The sequence below is a fragment of the Cardiocondyla obscurior genome, linkage group LG07 (assembly GCF_019399895.1).
Source record: "Cardiocondyla obscurior isolate alpha-2009 linkage group LG07, Cobs3.1, whole genome shotgun sequence".
NCBI classification, from domain to species: domain Eukaryota; kingdom Metazoa; phylum Arthropoda; class Insecta; order Hymenoptera; family Formicidae; genus Cardiocondyla; species Cardiocondyla obscurior.
This window is the reverse complement of record NC_091870.1, coordinates 4,009,473-4,027,634: the sequence shown is the minus strand read 5'-3', so window position 1 is coordinate 4,027,634 and position 18,162 is coordinate 4,009,473. Positions and strand designations below refer to the sequence as shown.

General features: G+C 28.1%; 2 protein-coding genes and 1 pseudogene across 2 annotated transcripts; all 3 read right to left on the bottom strand.

Annotated features, from left to right (window-relative positions):
- Window positions 1–1,039: 1,039 nt before the first annotated feature.
- On the bottom strand, window positions 1,040–7,568 carry LOC139103868 (neprilysin-1-like). Its single transcript, XM_070658949.1, has 18 exons — window positions 7,461–7,568; window positions 7,037–7,209; window positions 6,787–6,948; window positions 6,620–6,703; window positions 6,301–6,512; window positions 5,117–5,824; window positions 4,921–5,028; window positions 4,549–4,690; window positions 4,315–4,483; window positions 4,043–4,133; window positions 3,760–3,936; window positions 3,566–3,687; window positions 3,415–3,473; window positions 3,244–3,295; window positions 3,060–3,127; window positions 2,770–2,900; window positions 2,518–2,685; window positions 1,040–2,396 (listed from the first exon to the last, which is right to left on the bottom strand). Exons 1-18 carry the CDS (start codon window positions 7,478–7,480, stop codon window positions 2,220–2,222), a joined length of 2,823 nt encoding a protein of 940 aa, XP_070515050.1. The 5' UTR covers window positions 7,481–7,568; the 3' UTR covers window positions 1,040–2,219.
- Window positions 7,569–12,395: 4,827 nt separating this feature from the next.
- LOC139104037 (uncharacterized) lies at window positions 12,396–14,833 on the bottom strand. Its single transcript, XM_070659254.1, has 6 exons — window positions 14,539–14,833; window positions 14,128–14,466; window positions 13,393–13,616; window positions 13,167–13,326; window positions 12,945–13,044; window positions 12,396–12,793 (listed from the first exon to the last, which is right to left on the bottom strand). The coding sequence occupies exons 1-6, from the start codon at window positions 14,597–14,599 to the stop codon at window positions 12,757–12,759; spliced, it is 921 nt and encodes a 306-aa protein (XP_070515355.1). The 5' UTR covers window positions 14,600–14,833; the 3' UTR covers window positions 12,396–12,756.
- Window positions 14,834–15,092: 259 nt separating this feature from the next.
- LOC139103869 (uncharacterized) lies at window positions 15,093–18,044 on the bottom strand (annotated as a pseudogene).
- Between the last annotated feature and the right edge of the window lie 118 nt (window positions 18,045–18,162).

Sequence of the window (18,162 nt, the reverse complement as noted above, 5' to 3'; positions counted from 1 at the left end):
TTACAAAACCGTATAGGACTTTTCTACTTATTTTCGGAAGCCCATCCTACAACTAAGAACTTTTTTACATCAACTGGGACACCCTGTATATGCAAACAGACGAAAGAAAGTCAGTCGCTAGGAGACAGTCGCGAAGAGTCGGTCGCTAACCATAAAGCAGAGTGTTTCAAAATTTGCTTACGAGCCACTGGGCATAAACCCTTTTTCTATATACAAATAAAATTTTATATTAACATAAATAAATTCTCGTCTGCACCCTACAATTATATAAATGGATGTGTCAAAGAAGCATCAATTAATTGGCCTGTTATAAAAATATAACACCAAGAAAAAGATAATACGGAAAATTTTGGCAATAAAAATAACGACACTAATGAAGAATGTGAGAATAAAACGTAAATGCAATCCTAACTGATATTTAAAATGCATCAATTATAGTTCAGGCTTTTAACAAATTTGAAAATTTAGGTGGTTCAGGTGATGCAAAAAAGAGAGCAAAAATGGCAAATTATTTACATCCTTGTCCTCATTAGAATTATGTGTCATCGCATAAAACAATTAACATACTTTATTTTTAAAATGAAAATTTTTGTGACAGCGAACGAATTAAAGATGGAATTGCTATAGTAAAAGAAACATGTGCCTTTGATTCTATTGTACAACTCATTATGCACGCAATTGAAAAAGGAAGCCGATACCGAGAGATTATTCAATATCTTGATTGTCCCCTAATTCAGTTAGCTATTAATAGTATTTATAGAGGATAACTTTCTGCAGCAGATTATGTCGTCTGAATAAAAATTCTTTTAGAAATACATATTAAAAAAAAGTACTAGACAGATGATAATTCTAAATGCCTATTGTAATGTTAGTCATTTAATTGATTTTTTTTAATGAAATACTAAGTATCACGCGAATCGACACTTGCAACATGTTTCGTGATTCTAGATCGAAACCTTTCCAACTTTATATATTAATGTTAGTATGCTAATCGAAAATGGTTTAGATACTGTACAAGAAGCTATTAACGATATAATGATTACTTATAACAATCGTTTAATCAAATGCAATAATTACAGCGGTACTATTGAAAGATCAAACGAATATGGTCCACGTGTATTTTTAGATACTGCGTTATTGATAGATCCATCTTATAAATGTAGAAAACGCGTTAACTTGACATTAAACAGTATTACAAAATCGATTAATATTCGATAATTTTTTTTATAATCTCTGCAGTATAATTAATTATATCTCGTATGACAAATATATCCTGTAAGTATTGTATAAACGGTTTTTTTTTGTTTTTAGATATGCCATGGTTAATTGTTTGTTTAGCAATAATAGAAAAACTTGCTATTACTTCTTTCTACGGTGTAATTTATGTGTTTACTGCAGAACAGTTTCCTACCGTTATTCGAAACGTCGGCTTAAGTGCAAGTTCCACTTTCGCTCAAATTGGCGGAATTATCGCGCCATATGTCAATCACCCAGTATATAATATTTAATGCTTTCAATTATCATGCTTTTTTATGTCTTAAGGCTTAATAATACTCAAAGCAAAAGTTTTGATACCCTATTATTATAGATCAAGTAAAATTATCTAATTGACACCTTATCTAACTATTTTAATCAAAAATATATACCATTACCACTTGTTACATTTTGTTCTTACGCTTTATTTGGAGGTCTAATGTTTTTTCTTCTGCCAGAGACATTGAATAAAACACTTTCTAAACCAATTGAAAACGGAGAGCTCTTTGGAAAGTAAGTTTTTGTTTTAATGTATTTACACAAAAATAAGTTATTAACTGTTAAAAGAAACGTACGTATATTTTACGTTTTAATATTCTAAAAGTATGTGGTAGTTATGTTAATTTAAGTATCATGTGTTGCAATAGTCCATAGATTAAGAATTATGCCGATAAACATATCACAATTGAAACATCTAATTGTCTCGTTTTTTAACAAAATATGTATTTAAAAAACATTGCAACTTATCAATATAAAAACTTTTGCTTAAACCATCTGTTCTCTCTGCTTTTCTCCTTTGATCCAGTTTAATAATAATAAATACGTTTTTTTTATATTATATGCTTTTATATAATATTTATTATCAATATATATATTTATATATATTTATATAGATACCATTTTTTAAATCAATTTTTTATACTTTTGTTAAAAATGGATAAATTTATAATATTTGTGTAAGTTATTTACTTCCAGATATGGCATTTCTTTTCGGGATTCATTGGACTGCCAACTGGGCAATTGAAAGCTTCGGCAAATTCTTGTAAATTTGCAACGGTTCCTATCACTCTCAAACGTCCAGTGCTATGTACATCATCTTTGGCTTTAGCTATCGTCGAATTTGATTCTGCTTCACACCACAACTACACACAAACATTATTATAATTTTATACATATATTAGCATGTGTAAATATGTATTTTAATAATTATTAATCTTACAATTTAATTATTACAACTTTAAATTCACTATCAGTGATACTTACATTAGCAAAGGCTAAGAAAAACAGTTGCTCATGAGTGAGATCTTTATACCCTGGTAATATAATATTCGATTTTCCGCATCCTCGTTCTCTTCGTCGATACGCTTTAAATGATGCTTCTACTCCCATTGTATCCGCGATATTTTCTCCCGCCGTTTGGTTACCATAGTTCTACAATGTTTGATAATAAATGTGATTCAATATTTTTAAAACGCAATTAATTAAACAATAATTAAATATAAAATAAAAACAAACTAGTATTTCGTAATTATTTTCATTAGCATATTTATTAAATTGTTGAACAAAACAGTTTGCTCTTCTGCTATATTCTTCGGTCATAGTAGGTAACCATTCCACAAGTTCTCCATTTTTATCATACAAGTGTCCTAAAAATGTTATACTTCTTCAATATTTTTTTTTATATATGAAGTTTTTTTACGTATACTTAAGAAAATAAAATAATTGATATTTTTTTATATTGTAGCAATTAAGTATTGTAATTTAATAAAATTAATTTGATAACAAACATTATTTTAAAGCATTACCGTCATTATCGAATCCGTGATTAACTTCGTGACCCATAATTGTCCCAACAATACCGTAATTAATAACTCTAAAGTAAAAAAAAAAATTATAAAAATTTATAAAATGTTAGGAATAATGTAAATTTGTTTTTATTTATCGTGGTTTTAGATATTTTTAATATTTTAATTAGAATTAATAACTTACTGTGGCCGATTATAAGCGAATAATGGACTTTGAAAATCTGCTGCCGAGAGAGCTATAATCGAAAAAGAGATTCATGTTAATGACAATATAAACAAGTATAATATAGATGTAATAGAGAGTTGTCGTATAGAATAATTATACTATGTGAAAGATATAAGGAAAAACACAAACCTACAGAATTATCATCCGGGGAAAAGAATGCATTTACCATTACGGGGTTCATCATCAATCTGTAACACATAATTAATTACATGAGCTTACTTTGCAAATTAAAAAACAAAAGTGTTATTACTTCGAAAGAAATACAATTTTATTATCTTACACATCTTCATCGTTTTCATCAACCTCTTCATTCTCATCCTGCTCCAGTTTTCGTAGCTCTTTCCACTTCTGGTATCTTCCATAACTAAGTACGTTCTCATAATACGAATTACCGATAATAAGCTATTTAACAAAATAATTTAATTTAAAAAACGCTCACACCTGTTACAGCAATAATTAAATTTTGAGACTTACTCCTTGGTAATATCGTTTAACGATAGTATCATTTCTATACCAACTCGGATATCCGATAAATTTTCTCATATTTACTAGTTTCGCTAAAACAAAATCCACAGTCTCTTCATCCATCCAATCTGATTTTTTAATTTCATGCTCGACCTCTTTTTGTATATCATCCATCATGTCCAATGCCTACAACAGAAATAAAAAATAAACAACTGAACAAGATATTTAAGAAATTGTAGACGGTAAATATGAAGAACAATAAAATTATTAATAATTAATACAAAATGCTTACACTTGTTGTGATCTCATCAGAGAAATGTTTTCTCACATATTCGTATGCAATTATGTCGCTCATTTTTACTTCTCGTGTGCATTGGTACGATCTGTGGAAACAATTACTCATAAAACTGGTATCGATATAATCTAAAACTGATTCAATAATTAAAAATAAGAATGCAATATACAAATAAAATTTAGCAAAAAAAAAGTAGATTCCTAACGAGATGAAAAACGAATAGCTAATCATTATACAAAAAAATTAATTTCAAAGAGTTTATATCACACCTTTTAGACATTCCCATGATATTTTCTTCTTCATCATTATCATCATTTTCATCATTATCATCATCATTATAATCTTCTTTTTCATCTTCCCACGCATTATATAATTTTCTCATTTTGCTTGTAGTGGTTTTTATTATTCTACTTATGAAATTCCAATGTATATAGTTTACTGAAACATATCTCGTGTAAATATGTTTATTGGCGACATTTTACGGCAATTCTTTTAAAATTTACCAATTGTCCGACTCGACGTTTCATCCAGCAAAGTGATAAGCCTCTCAAAATAAATTGGTGAACTAATTTTTACACCAAACTCGTTATCTATAGACACGTGAGCCTCGTCAAATATTTCAAATATTTTGTACGGCCAGTTAATCTGTATATATAAACACATTTAGTTAATAGTCATAGACTGTTTCCATCGAAGATTAAAATCTGGTCAGAGTCGGGTTGGGTTGTGCATTTTGGTTTGTTATTATAATATTTAATAAATTGTCTTTTTATTTGATTTGACCCGATTTTAATCCTCGATGAAAACTTAGTCATAAATAATAACAGATAAAACAAATTAATTATTACATTATTATATATATGTATACGACTTACTTTGCTGTTGTAAGTTTTAGATTGTTTTTTATCATACCATTCCTGAAAATCTTTAAGCGTCATCTTTGCATCATCCTCGATATCCGTGGTCTCATCTGAGATAGTGATCTAAAATATATTTTTAAATTAATTTCATTATTTTATTGTGAATTCGGCATCTTTTCGTTTTATTGTTTAACGAAGAAGTAGTACTTACGTCAACTAGTTTTATTTGAAATTTAATCATATCTTGAATATCTTTATTTATATTATCATCTGAGACTTCGACGCCTCTTGCTTTAGCTATAGTCCGACCTACTTTTGAGATATAGTCAGCATACCGTTTCATTAAGTTTTCTTCGTCAATCGTTTCTTTTTCGCTGCTTTGCAGTTTTCTCGCTGGTGAAATTTTTGTTTGTTTCTCTCTATGTGTGAGCTTAACGTAATTTTTTCTTTCATTTTTTTTTATGCGTAAATTTTCACGAACATTTATCTCATTCGTTAATTTTGTTACCCTTTCTTTTTTTATTTTATTATAGTTTTTATACTTTTTAGAATGGGTGCTACTTTTTACTTTTTTATTATGTTCTAATTTTTTACTTCTTGTAATTTTACCAGTTTTTTTTGTATTAATTGTTTTTCTTATTTTATTATTGCCATTATGCTTATTTATACGATTCTCTTTATCATCGCCTTTATTATTGTCGTCGTCATCATCATTTTCATTGCCGTTATGTTCATCTTTATCATTATTATTATCATCTTTATTATGATCGTCTTCTTCGCTTCCAGGCTCTTGACTATCTTCTTCGCCACTTTGCTTCTGCTCATTGCTGGGATCCTCATCACTTTCGTCTACATTTTCCTCACTATCGATTTCTCCCAAAAATCTATATAAATTCCGAGGAAGATGTGGAATGTTGATCTAACAACAAACATTTACATTAAAAAGAAATGGTAAAAATATCAATTACATAATAAATACATTTTGGGTTTAGATTTAAATGTGTAATATTTTATACAGGGTGTCCGAAATATTATTAGCAATATTAAAACTGTGGGTAGGAAATCAAATTTGGAGACGAAAAGTTCTTTACGAATTTGTAAAATTCGTAACCATTATTAAAAAAAAAATTAATTTGTATAGCGCATGAGCGACAAGGAAGCTGCGAGTGAGTAAGCGCGACAGGCGAATAGCTAAAAATGGCACCGTCGTCTGTCGCGCTCACTCACCCGTATCTTCCTTGTTGCTCATGCGCTATACAAATTAATTTTTTTTTCAATAATGGACTTTTTGTCTACAAATCTGATTCCCTACCCACAGTTTTAATATTGCTAATAATATTTCGGACACCCTGTATAGATATAATTGTAATTAAAAATTTGTTTTGTAATACACACATGTATTATTTTCTGAGTTTTATTCGAACCATCTGTGACTACGCGCACGTCATGAAAAGCATTTTGTCCTGTCAAACGCATATATTGGTCATCCACTTTTTGCCAGCTGTATTCTTCTTCGTTCCATTCATCTGGTTCCATTATCAATGGCCAACCGCCTATTCGCGATATAGTAAAGACAAGCGGTTCAAGCCCATATCTCTCAATCTCATCTACAAATAGTTTGCGAAAGAGTAATTAAATTTAATTATATATAAAAATAATAAATATATTTGAATTTTTTCTGTACATTATAATTATTTAAGTTATTTGTGCTTACCTGTATTAACACATACTGCGTACCACTTCTTTGCAAGCTTTACCCCCAAAAGATCGCTGTTCTTAGGACCCTCATCAAAAATATCTATTAAATATTGTATAATAATTGATATGTTATATAATATAATTGAATTTCGAAATGAAATTGAATTTAATTTAATTGGTTACCGTTTATTTGCTTCATGACATTTATTTGGGCACTTGCAAACATACTCCACACAGGCATTCCTTTCGGTTTAGGATTATGTTTTGCCCATGTTCCACAGGCGTAATCATAGAAATTTTCGCACGGATCCACAGACGTATCCATGCTCTCCGACAGTATCCGAGCTAGAAAAAAATAAAGATATAAAATAAGTCTTTAGATTAACTATTAATTATATTAGAATTCCAATTATAACTGCTATTTAATAAAGACCAAATTTTTTGCATTCTTCAGATTGGCACATGGTTGGCTCATTTTGTTTATTATTTTCTTCTTTACTTGTACTTTCTTTATTTTTTAAGCCAAACAACCATTCCAAACGTGAATTATGTTTTTGGTTTTTTGATGATACAACACTTTGAACTACAAAAACGCCAACAAAAATGCTGTAAATTTAAAATAAAATAAATTTAATTTATTTTATAAAAAGTAATAGTCAAAAAACATATAATACGTAAGAATTGATTCTTAATTAAAATCAGTAATTACAAAATAAATGTCATATAAATATATTTGTTCAAACTTTACGTTTTCTAAATTGCAATTTATTAAGTTACATTAATTTTCTTAATGACAAAGTAAATTTGAGATTGTTTATAACAATATTATTAACGACAAAAAATGAATTATTACTTACAGAAATATGTACAGCCTCATTGTCTAAAGCTGATCAATTTTTAATTGCACTATATAAAATTAATCTCACGTTGCTTGTCGTAATGTGACATTATGTGTTGCATAACTTATGCTTTATATATTATCATTTGCGGAAGAATCTTGCAACGCAATCATATCGAATTGATAAAACCGAAGGTCGGAAACTCATCCTTCCTCGATTTTCTGATTTATATTAATTAAACGGTTGCGATAACAGATATTAATAATGTATAATTATTGCAAAACGTAATTTTATCTTCTAATTGAACAACAAAAGATAAATTATATGCTGCATTGTGTGTTATATATTGTACAAATAAAATTATATACAATATATAACTCACGAAAATAGTTTTCACATTTATTAATTGCAAATTGAATTGGATACAATATTAATTAGAAGGCAAAATTGTTAAAAGAAGTTATAGATATATGCTTTATTTTATTTGCATAGATATGTAAATAATTTCCGCAAAATAAATCTATGAAAGATTCTTTTGAATCACTCCCAGACATTAAATTTCTTTTCAAGATCAGTGTTAAGAAAGTTACTTTTAAAACTTTTACCGTTATCTTAAAAGTAACGCGTCGTTACAATTTCTGTTATTTTTTAAACAAAAATGTACTAAACATTACAGGATATTTTAAAATAAATAAAAACATTGCAGAAGTGTATATATTTTTCTTGCTGACAAGATTATTTTATTAAGTACATATTTTAGTAAATAACGAAACGCAGTCTTAAAAACTCTCAGTTTATAACATTCTTCAAATGAATTACAATCACACCTACACTTATTAATTTAACAATTAATATTAAATGCCACTGTAAATCTATTTGCTCGATAAGGATTTGTGTTTCATCTTTGTGTACATTTAATAATCTACTAAACTAATAAGTAAGCTTAGCTTTTTGATTTGAGTATTATCTTAAGATAATAAGTACGAGTTGCACAAGTAGAAAATAAATTATGCATGTGAAACAAATATAATCATGACGTTCCTTCTTAATGTACAAAAGTAAAATAGATTTTAGGGTCTTATGTCTGTGGATTTTTACTTTGTAAAATATAATCCCTCAACTAAAACGTTTGTGCATTTTGTCGGAAACGAGTTTGATATTATTCTTTGACGTCTTTTAATACAACAAGTAAAGCTCCTCTAGTTTGTATTTTCCAGACTTCATTGAATTGCTTTATGAGATAACGGTCTATTGCAGTAACAGCCCTGATAGCCAAATGCTAGCAGTCTGCCAACAATATACCAGCAGATTCTAAGTCATTTGTGTCGGCAGAACTGCAGCAGAAACGCAGTACGACGTGTCGTCACAACATGATGGCAGAAAGACAGCAAATATCGAACAGACTGTACAATAATAATTACTGACAGCAGACGTACAGTAGAAATCGAGCATGATCTGCTATCACTATGTGGCAGTAGAAATGTAACAGTTACATATCAGAATCTACATTTTTATGTAATAGAAATAAGGTATTTAAAAATTAGTTTTTAAAATTTGTATTAAAAAAAAGTTTTCAAATTTGGTACTTAAAAAAGGGTTTTTTTTTAAATTGGCATTTAAAAATATATATTCTTCTGTAAATAAAAATAATGTTTTTATTTTGCAAAATTGGAAATATTAGTATATTCTTTAATATCAAAAGGCACAGTAGTGCCTCGCGCCAAGTATAAGCGCAGCGTACCAACGAACCTCTCTTACGCGAGACGACGTACTGAGAAATCCGTATATTTTCGGATCTTAATAATAACTGAACCAATCGCTTTCTAAATAGGTTCATCGTGTAGTAAATTAAGATCAAATAATATAAAAAAAGTGTTTTTACTTTTTTTCTACGTTGTTTGCAAACGAAGATATCGAGTTATCAAATTTTCTTATAAGAGTAAAAACAGATAAGAAACATCGTCGTTATAAAATTTCGTCTTTAGCCCAAAATGTACTTTTTGTTTTTGCGCTGCAAGATGATGCGGATTGATTTATCGACTCTGTTTATTAACATATTGACATGTGAAGTTAGTAATTAGTGATCGTGTATTAGGTGATAATAAACATGCTAAAAAAGAAATCTTGCAATATACAGTTTGATTCAAGGTATGATTAATGATGAACATTTTAAGGTAGGACAGCATTTAATTTATTGAGTGTTTCAATACTTTCATTTAAATGATTGTTTTTGCAGTATGATTCAGATAATTTAAAATTAATGATAAACACGTTGAGAGAGAAATTTTGCAATAAACAGTTTAAGGTTTTCTATGTTTTCAAGGTATGATGACAGTTTTTCAACTCCAAGACATGTAAAAAATAGTTCCACTAAAAGACAAAATAAAAAATTAAATGTGGTCTCTTCCAATTGCATCCAGGTATTTGTGGCGATCCTAATAAACCGAAACCCATTCTGGACATATTGCTCTATAATGAAGAAAAGCTGATCGAGTTCCTGACACGCTTCTATACGGATCGTTCCGAGGACGAGCAATTTAACAACGAGAAGGTGTATCTGATAAAACAAATATAAGAACTTAAGTCTGTACATGATAACTAAGTCAAGAAAAATACAATTACTGCTACTGCTACGACTAACTACCACTATAATCATTATTACTAGAGTCTACTGTTATTGTTGCTAATTACGGTTTTATATAGTTATAATTTATCATTGTCACTGTCATATTGTCACCATGATTTAGATCATTTTGTTATTACCATTGTCATCGTCATATGCTTTATCAACTGTTTTTCTTCAAATATTATGATTTAAATATTACAAAATAACTTATAAAATAATGAACACAATTTTAATACTAAAATACTTGAAAAAATTAACCTTATTAAGCAAAAAATTAAATTATTATCTTCTGATTGCACTATATTCAGATTGAGTTGTTATCAATTTAAAACTCACAAATATGTAAATTTTTTAAACTTTTTATTGTTATCAACTGTTTTTCTTCAGAGAGAAAATGGAGTTTACAATATTATAATTACAAAAGAACTTACAAAATAACCCACACAGCACTGCAAGATAACAGAAACGTTGCAGAAATATTGCATTGCAAAATTGCAATATTGCAACGACATTGCGCAACGTCTCTGCAACGTTGCAATAAGATTGCAGAAACGTTGAAATGTCCGCCCTCAGAAAGATTACAGTGCAACATCATAGCAACATTGCAATGCAAATCTTTTATTAATATCATCAGGTATAGGTCCATTATTATGTAAATATTTACATGTATATAGTTTGTGGTTATTATAATTATCTTTTAACGACAAGTTACTTGCAACATTTTCAATCTTTTTGTACCTTTTAAATAATTGTTGAGAGGGTTTTCACTTTTTCTTATTCGTTTTTTGATAGATGATAAGTAATTCTCAAAACGAAAGGCACTGAAATTATCTAGTGGCCCAAATCTTCTTACATCAGAACATAAATGTACAAGGTTATGAACGTTATGTGATACATATTGTTTTCCATATAATATATTATACTATAATATATTATACTATAATATATTATATGGAAAACAATATGTATCACATAACGTTCATAACCTTGTACATTTATGTTCTGATGTAAGAAGATTTGGGCCACTAGATAATTTCAGTGCCTTTCGTTTTGAGAATTACTTATCATCTATCAAAAAACGAATAAGAAAAAGTGAAAACCCTCTCAACAATTATTTAAAAGGTACAAAAAGATTGAAAATGTTGCAAGTAACTTGTCGTTAAAAGATAATTATAATAACCACAAACTATATACATGTAAATATTTACATAATAATGGACCTATACCTGATGATATTAATAAAAGATTTGCATTGCAATGTTGCTATGATGTTGCACTGTAATCTTTCTGAGGGCGGACATTTCAACGTTTCTGCAATCTTATTGCAACGTTGCAGAGACGTTAATGTCGTTGTAATATTGCAATTTTGCAATGCAATATTTCTGCAACGTGCTGTGGGTTATTGTGTTCTTTGTAATTATAATGTAAACTCATTTCTCGAAAACAGTTGATAACAATAAAAGTTTAAAAATTTACATATTTGTGAAAGTTTAAAATCAATAATCTGAATAGTTAAATATGTGGAAGGCTGTAGAATTTAGAAATTTTCTTTTATGTGCAGAACCTGTGTATTAAAAATGTATTAAAGAAGACAAATTCTATCATTTTGCGTCCAAATTTTGTCAATAAGCTTTGCTCACTTTTGTTTCATTATTTGAAATATATTTCAAATAATGAAACAAAATTGTTGAGCAAAGCTTCAGCAAAATCTATAAATTGACTTTGACATAAATTTGGACGTACGAGAATTGCAATAACAATGTGAAGTGTAAGGAAATGATAGAATTTGTCTTCTTTTAATACATTTTTTAATACCACAGGTTCTGCACATAAAAGAAAATTTCTAAATTCTACAGCCTTCCACATTTTAACATATATTCACTATATTCAGATTGAGTTGTTATCAATTTAAAACTCACAAATATGTAAATTTTTTAAACTTTTTATTGTTATCAACTGTTTTTCTTCAGAGAGAAAATGGAGTTTACAATATTATAATTACAAAAGAACTTACAAAATAACCCACACAGCACTGCAAGATAACAGAAACTTTGCAAAAAGATTGCACTGCAAAATTGCAATATTGCGATAACGTCTCTGCAACGTTGTAAAAAGATTGCAGAAACGTTGAAATGTCCGCCCTCAGAGAGATTGCCGTTCAATATCCCAGCAACATTGCAGTTCAATATCACAGTAAAATTGCAATGCAATATTGCAAAACAAATTTTTTGCATATATAGGTATTGTAGTTAGTTTTTAATTATATTTTTAGATAAAAATAAAAAAAGTTTAAAATACATGTATTATGCTTTTATTTTACTATTGTTATTATACATACTGTATATATCTGATTAATTAATAAATAATAATATATAAATAAAAATAACTATAATTTGTTCGCTATATACGGTACAATGTCAAAAAATATATAATAACGTTCATATACATTTCTTTGGTTATACAGTAAATAATAAAATAAAATATATATATGAATAACTTCCATACGTTAACTTATTTAGTGAATCATATATAAAATATCTATTTAATAAATAAAGATTTTTAATTAAATAACAGATAATAAAATCATAAATTATAAATATAATTGTTTAATTTTCCTTTAATCTTCCTTAACAGATTTTTAAACTATAACGGCTACATACACTTTTAATCTGTGGATATATCTAAAATCTAAATATTTATTTCGTTAGTTTGTTTTTTAATCAATCTGTAAAAAAGTTAAAATAAGTTAAAAATTATGATTGTATTATATAATAAAAGTATTTTTAATAATAAGCATTTTTATAAATAAGTTTTATTAAGTACTTTTTAAAAATGTCACAGTTTCTTGCTATATATAAAATAACAAATGTACGTACTTTTTTCTTTGTGTCCGTAAAGTGGATTGAGCAAGCCACTTTGATATAGAACTCGCAATTTCGGGATCGGTTACTTGCCCATGTACCATTCGAACAGCTTCTGTAATGTGTAAAAGCGTTCAGCAAGATTAAAAATATTTTTCAAAGCAAATATATTTATGTTTTAGATAAATGTAAAATCTTAATTAACTTTATAAATTGTATTTAAAAAAATAAACTTACGTGCAATAATTTTTACAAGGTTCAAGTCTTTAAAACTTAATTTATCTCTTTTTCCTGCCCAGCTATATTTTGTTGCGATGAAATTTAGTACTGCTTTTTTTAATATATTGTTCATCATTACGTGTGCAGTACTTCCACCCACGAGTTTAAAAATATTAAGCTGAAAAAAGTACATGGCCGAAGTAAACATTGCATTAACCAGAAAACAGTTTGTATGATAACTTACAACTTCGTTTTTAAATTCTATTTCCTGCAATTTTTCTTCAAATAAAGTTAATTCCTCTATCGATGGAATAAGGAATGAAATATTAGATTCCTTATAACTAGTAGGATTAATAACATCGAATTTATTATTAATTAAATCTATTTTATTTTCTAATGTATCTAACTTATATTGTATTTTATTTAATTTTAATAAAACTTGTTTTTTAAACTCTGAAATAAATATAATTATATATGTTTATAAAATATGTTATATAAAATACATATATGTACCTGCAGACTATTAATTATTACTATATAAAGCCAAGTCTACATTATATAGTGAAATAAGTCTTAAGCCTTAAAAAAGTAATCAATTATATCAAAATTCCAAAAAAATAATGTAAAGTAATTGGCTAATTTTTTACGATTTAAGTAAATATGTATATAGATAGAACTTTCAGTGATTGTAGCATATATTAGGCCGGATCTACATCAGTATAGTAAGCTTTAAGCCGTATATTATAATGTACATAGAAACTGTTAATTTAAATCATTTACCTTCATCAGCCGAACTTTTGTCATTATTGTTGTGAGTATTAGAGCTTTCACTCAGATGTCTTTTTTTTTAAATATGAGTTGCTTTTTTTAAATTTCCTAGCCTGTTATAAATATCTTTATCTGAAAAATTAATTATAATTAAGTTTTTATTAATATTACATAATATTGTTACGATTTGTTTAAATGATATATTACTCACCACTATTACTGTCTGTATTGCTTGAAATTTTTTCTGTTAATATATCAACTAAATTATTTTTATGTTTTTTATTTATTATAATCGATTGTTGATCGGTTGCCATTTCTTGATAATTATTTATTTTTGGAAAAGCAGGCAGGTTATTATTTTCTTTTCCCTGATCGTCAACTGTGACATCTTCGTCAGAAGAAGAAGTAGTAGAATATGACTTTTTAGCTTTTATGCGTCTTCTCTTTTTTTCCCGTTTAACAACTTCATTTGGAGACATATCTGCAGTGTCATCTATATTAGACGTATCTTGTGCTTTGATTAATTTCTCCATAGCTTCTGCATAATTACCTGAAAACAAAATAATGTTAATTATGACAATATTTGTATGTGCACTTTATATAATACAACCTAATTATTTACTTGCGGTGCCAAAAATCCTCTTTATGCATAACTCTTCCCAATTTGAGTTTTCTTTCGGCATTTTCCTTGTTATAATCGCTTTATTAATGCGAAATTGGTTTTAAAATTAGTAGGCCATATACTGCATTTTTTTTTGGCATTATACCATTTAACAGGATTCAACTGCAGCCCGTCATTAAATTCAGCAATTATATAACCGTTAGGATTGTTTTAATGTTTTAAAAAAGTCACTGCAGCTAGATATGTGGTGTATTTGTGTATACCGAGTAAGAATAGGTAGGTCTTGGTGAGAAAAATAAAAAAGTCTTATACCATTTTGCAAAATTCTCAATGGTTATTGAGAAAAAAATTAATTTGTCTAGCGTAAGAGCGACAAGGAAGCCACGCGTGAGTGAGCGCGACAGGCAACGGCACCATTTTTAGCTATTCGCCTGTCGCGCTCACTCACGCGTGGCTTCCTTGTCGCTCTTACGCTAGACAAATTAATTTTTTTCTCAATAACCATTAAGAATTTTGCAAAATGGTTTAAGACTTTTTTATTTTTCTCACCAAGATCTACCTATTCCTACTCGGTGTGACACATTAAATGATACACCCTGTATATCTATTGACAACTATTGAAATAAATATGAAAAATATGCACGAAAACTATATTTTATGGTTTAGAGGAAATATTGCAAACATGTTTGGATCATTACCAAATAGAATTTTTCATACTTTACATAGTAAGTCTGTTATTGGCCAAGAATAAATGTTATCACTATTACTCATTGTCATTACATTAATATTAAAGTTACTAGATTTACATGGTTTTTCATATACTTCTGTCACACATTTTAACTTTTTACCAATGACAAAAATATTTTTATTATTGATTTTAACTATGTTCATAACTAAAATACATAATCCATTTTTTAAGAGACAACAATTATCACTGTTACGTTTACAATTTATGTTAAATTCTTCATTTGATATTTGTAGATATTGTGCTTGAACGTTATTAATATAATTATTATCATCAAGTATAGGTCCATTATTATGTAAATATTTACATATATATATTTGATTACGGTTATTATAATTATGTTTTAATGATGAGGTTCCTGCAGCATTTTCAATTTCTTTATACCTTTTAAATAATTGTTGTAATAATTTTTCATTTTTTCTTAATCGCTTTTTAATAGCTGACATGTAATTTTCAAAACGAAAGGCACTGAAATTATCTAGTGGCCCAAATCTTCTTACGTCAGAACGTAAATGTATAAGATTGTGAACATTGTGTGATATGTATTGTCTTCCATATAATATTTCAAAAGATAAAACAAAATTGTTGAGTAGAGTTTCAGCAAAATTTAAAAATTTATCTTGACATAAATTTGGACGTATAAGAATTGTGATAGCTATGTGAAGTGCGAGGAAATTATAATATATGTTTTTTTTTAATACGTCTTTTAATACTATAGGTCTTGTATATAAAAGAAAATTTCTAAATTCTACAGCTTTCCACATCTTAACATCTCTTAAAGATCTTGGCTTTCTAACAAAATTATTTGGTGTAGTGTTTTTAAATACTGTTAACAAGTGTGATATTTTATTGATTGATCTAGAATTTAAACGAACAGAAGATGGCCCTTTCATCCAAAGAAGTATCATTTTTTTAACTACACCCAAACATACAAGATGCATATAGTTTAACGGTGTGTTACTTATAGACAAAAAGTGTGGAACATTATTTAAAATAGAGTAACCAATTTGGAATTTTTTATAAGCATTAACAGCAAATAGGTTATCTGTTCTTAAGGAAAATGCTCTATTTGGAAAACAAATTCTACTCATTATATATTGACCTTTAATTGTGCATTTTGTACAACTATAAAATCCAGTGTCGCTTTTTATGTTCAAAACGAAAGATTTCGCAGGTGCATCACATATTAAACCAAATAATCTAATTTTAATTACTTTGTCAGAATGATAATAACCTTCATTTATTAAATTAGTTAAATCGTTTACTAAAAATTGCAAAAACATATTAGAATCTTCTGGTTTTTTTTCTCCAAAAATGAACCAACAAGATACACAGTATTATTCTTTGTATTTGAACATAAAATAGGCCACAATAATGCATGAGATGATTTTGCTATTGGAAGACCGTGTATATTTATAAGTAAATCAATATATTCGTCATTATTTTCTGATAACATATTTTTTATGGCATTATGTAAACCTAAATGTAAATATTCTCCTCCACATAATTTTAAAATATTAGTTTGTCTTGGTGTTTTTAATAGTGTTCGTGCATCTTTTGAAAAATTATTTGGCACATGTTGCTGCAAAATTTTTAGTAATGCATTACAAGCAACATGGGGAATATTATATGACACAGCCCATGTTGCAATAGCATTTCTAAATTCCATGTTATTATCATTATCGTTAGTGGTATTGTCAATAGCATTACATATATTATTATCTACATCATTGTCAATAGCATTTTTATTATCATGATCTATGTCATTGTCAATGTCTGCATTGTCAGTATCATGGTCTATATTATCATTGTCAATATTATTAGCATTATTTGCATTAAACGCATTAATATTTTCGTTAACAATTTTGTTAGAGTCATTATTAAAAGTGAGCAGTTCATAATCTTGTCCAGAAGATCCTGCAATATCTATATTTGTCTGATTCGATATAATTGTTCTGATCTGACGTTTGGAAAGGAAAAGTTTTCGTTTTCGCGTATTTTCCATAATTAAAACAATAATTAATTACTTCTTTTTATTAACACAAATACATATAAATAATTAAAACGCTAAAGTAAATATATTATTTTTTAATATCAGTTAATTTATACTGCAGATAACCGGCAAAATTTATCAACTGACTAATAAATAATATATTATACGTTTCTGCAACACATAAAAGAGATATTTATCAATAATACACCCGTTTTCGATAATATCATATTAAAATTAATATTTAAATAGTTAATTTACATACCTGAGTTATTTTATCCACGTTTTCAAATTCCTCTGGTCCGCGATAATATTTGTAACTGTCTCAATCAAAATGTGACAAAGGAATAATTATATATTAGCGTATTGTTCTTCGAAACTCTTTTCTCTTCAGCTGACACTAAACTGACAGTTGAGACGTTTTGAGAAGCGAGCACAACAAACTCTAGGTGCGTTCGGAGAGACGCCACTCATGCAACCCGAGTTACACGAGTGACATCTTATTGAACGTACCTAACCTAAAATCCATTGGAATGACCAATCGCATTGTTGAGCGAAAATGTCATTCAGCGATATGAAAAATACGATTGATCATTCCAATGGATTAACCAACCGGTTAGCTTAACTAACGTTGGTGAGACCGGGCCTATGTATAATATAAGGTGACTGATCGCGAAAGCCTTGCGAGTTACCGCGCATACACACACACACACACACACACGCGCGCGCGCGCGCGCGCACACATATGATATAATATATTAAATATGATGCCCATCGACTACAGCGATAATATGGCATATCTGCATATTTGCAACGATAATTTTTTTATAATATTTATATAAATTAAAATGCTGATGCCAAAAAAAGGATAATATAATGTTTAATATCT

What these genes read in the sequence shown, in the direction of transcription:
- LOC139103868 (XM_070658949.1), bottom strand. Translation starts at nt 7,480, where the DNA reads ATGAGGCTGTACATATTTCT. An exon ending in TTCGCTTATAATCGGCCACA is followed by an intron (nt 3,128 to 3,243) that starts GTAAGTTATTAA and finishes TTTTTACTTTAG; the next exon opens with AGTTATTAATTACGGTATTG. An exon ending in TTTTCTTAGCCTTTGCTAAT is followed by an intron (nt 2,397 to 2,517) that starts GTAAGTATCACT and finishes GTTTGTGTGTAG; the next exon opens with TTGTGGTGTGAAGCAGAATC.
- LOC139104037 (XM_070659254.1), bottom strand. Translation starts at nt 14,599, where the DNA reads ATGCCGAAAGAAAACTCAAATTGGGAAGAGTTATGCATAAAGAGGATT. An exon ending in GAGGATTTTTGGCACCGCAA is followed by an intron (nt 14,467 to 14,538) that starts GTAAATAATTAG and finishes TTTTGTTTTCAG; the next exon opens with GTAATTATGCAGAAGCTATG. An exon ending in CAATACAGACAGTAATAGTG is followed by an intron (nt 13,617 to 14,127) that starts GTGAGTAATATA and finishes AAACATATATAA; the next exon opens with TTATATTTATTTCAGAGTTT.